Below are 6,699 nucleotides of genomic sequence, written 5' to 3'. Positions count from 1 at the left end.
GCCTGTTTGAAGGATCGATCTATGGTAACCACCGCCGCACTGCCTCCAGCAACTTCCTTCCTTGCCAAAGCCACTTCTGGCCTCTTGACCTCTCTCCCAAACTTAGCTATGTTAACCACCAGCTTTGTATCCCCCATCCATACCTCCCTCAGCCTATTACCGAGCATCTCCACGTTAGTAACATCTAGAAACTTGACAAACCCAAACCTCCGACCCCGTTTATCACATTTCAGTGGAACATATACTTCATCAACATTGCCAAAACGCAAGAAGATCGTCCACAACACTGAAACCTTGAAGCCTTCTGGTAGATTCGTAAAGAAGAAGGAGACCGTAGGTTGCTCACGGTTGTGAACATTACGTCTCTTCTCTTTGCCAAACTCTCCTCTCTCATTTGTGACCCTTGTTGTCCCATTCCCCCCCTTACTTTCTCTCTCTACGTTTCTCTCACTCTCTCTCATGATTTAACTTAGCTTTTATTTTCAGTCAAAAGCAAAAAAAAAAAAAAAAAACTAGTTAAAAATTATTTTATATATTTTGTGTGTTAACCCTCCCAAGCTCCAGTAATCCGAAGTGTTTGGCGATAAGTAAAGCATGGCCATAATCTGAAGTTGCCAGTTGCCAGAGTTGAAAGATAAGTAAATCCTAGCAAAAATTGTTTTTGATGAATAATTTATCTATTTTGTTAAGTATTATAAGAGTGAGAATGTTCTTTAGGTTCCCCTAATATCATTAAACGCCCCGAGAGTGAAGACCCATTTTATTCGGTCCCTATCTATAGTAAGACATTGCAATAAAAAATTGATACAATAATATAAAAATTAAATTAATAAACCTGAGAATAAATTGATAAACCAAAATATTATGATAGACCATAATCTATCCATTTGGTTAGAAAAAGAGGAAAAAATTTGAACTATATTGCAGAGCCCTCTATGTAGAGGACTCTTCCAAAAACTAGCGTATGCCGCTAAATATGACGCTGACACGGTATTCTTTAGTAAAAGGCGAAAGAATAGTTCGCTATGTCATCATCACACGGCTCCGAGGTTAAATCAATTGGAGATCACTTCGTTTTATATGCAAGCAGCATAGTTTCTATTATGCATTAATCGATGTGGGACATTGGTCAGAACATAGACCCATTCCCTTTCTTTCTTCCCTCCAAATGCCGTTTTAAACAAACATTTCATGAAATCAATTGCATGGATCAATGTCTTTAATGATATTTCATACAGCAAACTTGAGATATCAGAGGAAGTTCATGAACAGGTAAATTTCAATCTTTTCCTTTCCTGTCATTTGTACAATTATATTCCCTTGCTGTGATTTTGAATTTCTGCAAAGCATTGTTTTTTTGCAAGGATAAAAAGGAAGCATCGATTTATTCATATGATGACTACAAATTATCTGAAAAAGAATCTAGTGACGTTGATCTAATGGTGTCATTTATGATTAATGATAAACTTTGTACTTTCTTTTGCAGATATATGAAAGATCCTGCTTTCAAAAATGGCTTGATGCTGGTCACTGAACTTGCCCTTAATACAATACACGGCAGAAAAAGGAGCATGTTGGTCACTGTACTTGCCCTCGAAGTTAGGAGCATGTTGTTACAAAGAAACTATAGTAAACGTGGGAGACAATTAAGTTTGTTATAGTTGATGCTAACATTTCAGAAGACAATTAACACTGCAAACCACTAGAGTGAAACTAGTAGCATTTCAAGCTCGTTCTATAAAAATATAAACCAACATAAAATCGAGTCTACGCCAGGGGCGCACCTGTTCAAAGGCTATGTGTGGCTAAAGCCACACATCCAACTTCTCTATTTTATTTATTATAAGTATGAAAATAGTTATTTTGGTTTTGAATGTATAATCACAATTGTCCCTTAATGTATTAAAATTTTAAAATAGTTCATGATTTTGTACTTTGTTAGTCAAAATAATCCCTGAATGAAGTGATAATAAGTAAGTATATTGAAGGACTAATATGACAATATTAACAAAGTATTTTAACATTAGAAATTATTTTAACTAACGAAATGTAAAATCATAAACAATTTGAAATTTTGATACATTGAGAAACTATTTTAATTTCACATGCATCAAATGCCTAGATTCGCCCCTATGTAAGTTTTAATCAATATAGTCTTAAGTTTTTACAAGGAAGGAGCACTTGCAATAATATTTGTATATGCATACGTAACCTAACATAAAAAAAGAACGAAAAATAGAAAACTAAACAACCCTGTCGAAATTTGTAGAGTGGGAATAATTAACACGTGAAGGGAACTAACATTATATCAATTATGCAAGGATTATTTTTATTTAGACGGGTAATATTTTAAAGGTTAAAATATGGTATTGGTCCCTGCAAAATAGGTCAGTTTTGGTTTTAGTCCCTGCAAAAAAAATTTATGGTTTTTGGTCCCTGCAAAAATAGGTCAGTTTTGGTTTTAGTCCCTGCAATTTTTTTTTATAGTTTTTGGTCCCTGCAAAAATAGGTCAGTTTTGGTTTTAGTCCCTGCAATTTTTTTTTATAGTTTTTGGTCCCTGCCAAAATTTTTGTTTTTGAAAATAGTCTCTGACCCCAATTATGTGATGATTTGTCACTTTTGTGCATATGTGGCATATGTGCTTACTTAATAAAAAGAATATTATTTTTTATAATTTATATAACAATAATTATTTTTTAATTAAAAAATAATAATAAAACAGATACAATAATTATTTTTTAATTTATAAAAGTGACAAATCATCACATAAATGGGGTCAGGGACTATTTCTAAAAATAAAATTTTTTGCAGGGACCAAAAACTATAAAAAAAAATTGCAGGGACTAAAACCAAAACTGACCTATTTTTGCAGGGACCAAAAACTATAAAAAAAATTGCAGGGACTAAAACCAAAACTGACATATTTTGCAGGGACCAATACCATATTTAAGCCTATTTTATAAATCAGGATTTGCCTAATCTCTTTTAGTTGTAGAAATATTTACATGATAATGTGGTAAAGAGAGTGTTTGAAATACCATTCGAAATGTAGTTTTAGACACCATTCCATTTTGTTTTCTTTTAAGTCATTTATGCAGTGGATCGTTTAGATAGGACATGGTTACAATCTTGTTAACCACATAGGACCGAGGCCATCTGATACCTTTGATTTAGGGACATTAATCCAAGAACAAATTAATGGAAACAAGTTTCTCCCCTTAAGTAAAATTTTCAATTAAAATGAAAAATAAACTTTAAAAACAAGAGAATATGCACCCAAAGCCTAGGCCATTTTGAATAAAGTGCGATGATTTAAGGAAGAAGTGACTAATTAATTATCTAGAACGATCCAGATGAGTAAACAAACATATATCAAAACAAAATCGTTCTTTCTTTTTGTATTTCATGTGCGTTGTTGGAAATAAGATTTAAACATAGTAAATGTTCACAAGCATCTAAAGTACGCCAAATGGTAGTTAATTGTCATTCGGACACTTTTAAAATTGGTTGAACCTATTTAAAAAAATGTTAAACGGTAGTTAACTACCGTTTTGGAGCGAACAACAATTAACTGCGGTTCCGCAGATATCTGTGAGCAAATGCCACCTAGGTGCCTAAAGAGCAATCTTCAGTACATTTTATCCTTACTTTTGGCCTTTTGAGATTCCGTTTTTGTAAGCAACTGTGATTAAACTAACTACCCCAAAGCTTGTTATAAATAAATTTATATCAAATAACATCCTTAATCAAGATAATTTTAATAGGAGAAAAAGTGACACTTGAATACAAGCAGTGCACAAGATGAGCTACTAATAATTGTGGCAGCAATAAAATCTGAAGCCAAGTTTGGTGTGTCGTAGCAGCTTGTTAACTTCCCTACTTATACTATATCAACAAAAACCAGCTTCATTATCAGAACCCCCTTCCAAGATTACAACACCTTTGCTATCATTGCTTGGTCCTTTAGTACCAAATTGGCTCGGCATACTACCAGCGACATGACAAGTCGATAGTTAACTAGAAGCAGTAAATAATGCATCAAATGTCATTTTTTATTTAGATATTTTTTAACAACTAAATAACATTAACCTATTAAAAAAGTAAATAGTAATTGACACGTTTGTCAAACACGTCCATTTTCATTGTGATTACTGTACGAAGCAATATAGTAAGACTTCTTTTTTCCAATAAGTTGATTGTGATGTTGATAATTTGTAATTGTAATGAGAAAGGCGTATATAGACTGTTCAGCCTACATAGACGAGAAAGATTACTTTTGCAAGTGTAGAAGCAAATTGCGAGTCCACTATTACAGCATGTAAAAGCACAATCAATATCATAGCAAACCCAGATTAAAAGAATAGCAAATTGTGAGTCCACTGTTTCAACATAACAAACATACTTTATGAATACGATAAAAAGAAGATGACAGCAAAGCAAACATTAATCAAATTGCCTCAAAGCAATGACTTTAATTCAACCATCAATATTACTGATAAATGACAATACAACTCCACCACATATCTATGTTACAAGAATTGATCCCAGAAGTTCTGAAGCAAAAGACAGAAACATGTTGTAATTCAGAAGTCGTCTAAGCAAAAGTTGACTCCACAAATGTGATTTACCATAGTGGTGATACCAGACTCTCATGATAAACGTGTAGTTTCAACGCAAGTTTGCCTAAAATCGTAGGATAGTTATACATACCAGTATTTGTATCATACCGAACTAAATTGGAACATGGAGTTTTTCCCAAAATAACGCCATTTTCCAAAATGCACAAGGGTCTAAAAGAACGCTGATATGTGGCTTGCCAGCCATCTCCACGAGGGATGATCATCAATTTAGTCCAAGACTCAGTAACTCCATACTCTTTCATCAACCATAGAGTTCCACTCTCGTCAAAACACACACATAGGCAATTACTCAAGACATCTAGTACAGGATTGAAAATACTGCCACCGTTATCTTGTTTAGGTAGCGACAGTTTCCCATAAGTCTCCTTCACCAAATCAAAGGTAAAAATCACCCATTGATTACAATCAAAACCTTCTTCTCTCGCAAACCAATTCAAAGTACCGTTGACATGTTTCCCAGGTCCCGTAGGAGAAGTACCGGGGAAATCCTGAATGGTTTTCCAAGAATTTTCACCGAAGGTATAAAGTTTAGTAGCAGGTTCATTAAAATCACCCATAACTACTAGCACTTTGTACTTGTGATTAACAGGATCATAGCCAAAGCCATAACATCTTATTACAATATCATCAATCACAGCACATGTTTTGGACATCAATCTAGTAGAAGGGTTCCACAATCTAACACAACCTAATTGGAATTCATATAAACAAAGTAATCCATTGCATGAACCTAGAATATGGTACCTGCCGTTCATCTCAACGATAATGGGTACAACAGGGGATGATGGGTTTGCAAATAGCGGTTTAACAGGGAAAGATGTGATTTTGCAGGTCTGGGTGAATGTTGAAGACGCCAAATGTTGGTGGGCTATGGTTGGATTCGCGGTTAAGGGTATGTTTGGATAGAGAGAGGAAAGAAAGTATAAGGAAAGAATGATTAAGGAATGAAAGTGAATAGAAAGAGAAAGGAAAGTAAGATGATTTTTGAGTTGTTTGGAATAAGTGAAAAAGTGAAAGGAAAGAAAGATGTATATCTATTAAATGACAAAAATATCCTTATGAAAAAATGAGTTGATGTATTTATTATTTATTTAATATAACATGATCATAATATTAATAAATTAAAATTGATGTGTTAATATATTACATGAGAATGAATATTTAGTTGTAGATATATATAAAGGTTAATACATATACTATTTATCATATATTTTATTATACATTTTTTAAGAGATATATAATATCATAGATAATATATTATATTATTTATATATATGGGTAATGGGTAAAGATGGAAAACCAGCGCTTCCCAACCTTTCCGCGCAGTAGAGAAGGGAAAGATTTCTTAGGGTGGGTCCCGCCTATCTTTCTTTCCTTAGTTATGGTTCCTTTGAAACAAACCATGGAAAGCTTTCTTGATCATCATTCTTTCCATCCACAGCCTATCCATCCTTCTTCTTTCTAGGGAACCAAACGTACCTTAAGAGTTGAAGTTGGTTTTTTGCGAATTGGGGATCGGAGATTAGGATTTTCCATGATTTGCATACACATCTGAATTGAAGAAGGGATCTCACCGGAAGTCTGAGGAGGATCGCGGCGATGATGTCGTCGGGAAGGATTGGCGGTGATTCATCGGCGATCGGAGAATGAAGATTGTGCCGCTTGGTGGCGGTTCCGATTCCCTGTTGCTTCGGAACGGTGTGGCTTTGTTGGTCGCAGAGAAGCATCATCGAGTTTGTGCTCATAGAGAAGAGGAGTACTGGAGTAGTATTAAGTTTTTTTGTTGCTTAAATATGCAATTCGGCAAACTTGAGTTTTGATACTTGTGATTACTGGTTGTTTCAAACAAATCTTATCTTGTTAATCACTTTCTTCTTAACTTGGTCCATGTGCTCATTTTCTGCTTGCTGATGTGATTTGTATTTGTTGATGTGTCCATGATGATCATGGCGGAGCAAGAAAAAAAATACTTGGGTGGGCCACTAAGAGTGGTGGAGTTAGATTTTTTAGTCAATTTGTTGGTGGCCAATTTATTTAGTACATTAAAATTCATATTAG

The 6,699-nt window shown here is 34.2% G+C and overlaps 1 protein-coding gene and 1 non-coding gene across 2 annotated transcripts; both read right to left on the bottom strand.

The window, feature by feature from the left end:
* Positions 1-925: 925 nt before the first annotated feature.
* LOC146957990 (U5 spliceosomal RNA) lies at positions 926-1,044 on the bottom strand. The gene has a single exon (XR_015025069.1). It is a non-coding gene; the product is annotated as a U5 spliceosomal RNA (small nuclear RNA).
* A 3,383-nt stretch (positions 1,045-4,427) lies between these two features.
* Positions 4,428-6,699, bottom strand: LOC146957989 (F-box/kelch-repeat protein At3g23880-like). The gene is made up of 2 exons (XM_085739652.1): positions 6,127-6,699; positions 4,428-5,532 (listed from the first exon to the last, which is right to left on the bottom strand). Exons 1-2 carry the CDS (start codon positions 6,384-6,386, stop codon positions 4,626-4,628), a joined length of 1,167 nt encoding a protein of 388 aa, XP_085595778.1. The 5' UTR covers positions 6,387-6,699; the 3' UTR covers positions 4,428-4,625.

Source organism: Medicago sativa, chromosome 1 (assembly GCF_051527215.1).
Source record: "Medicago sativa cultivar Bolivia chromosome 1, Bolivia_mono, whole genome shotgun sequence".
In the NCBI taxonomy this organism is placed as follows: Eukaryota; Viridiplantae; Streptophyta; class Magnoliopsida; order Fabales; family Fabaceae; genus Medicago; species Medicago sativa.
This window is presented reverse-complemented; position numbering and strand designations above follow the sequence as displayed.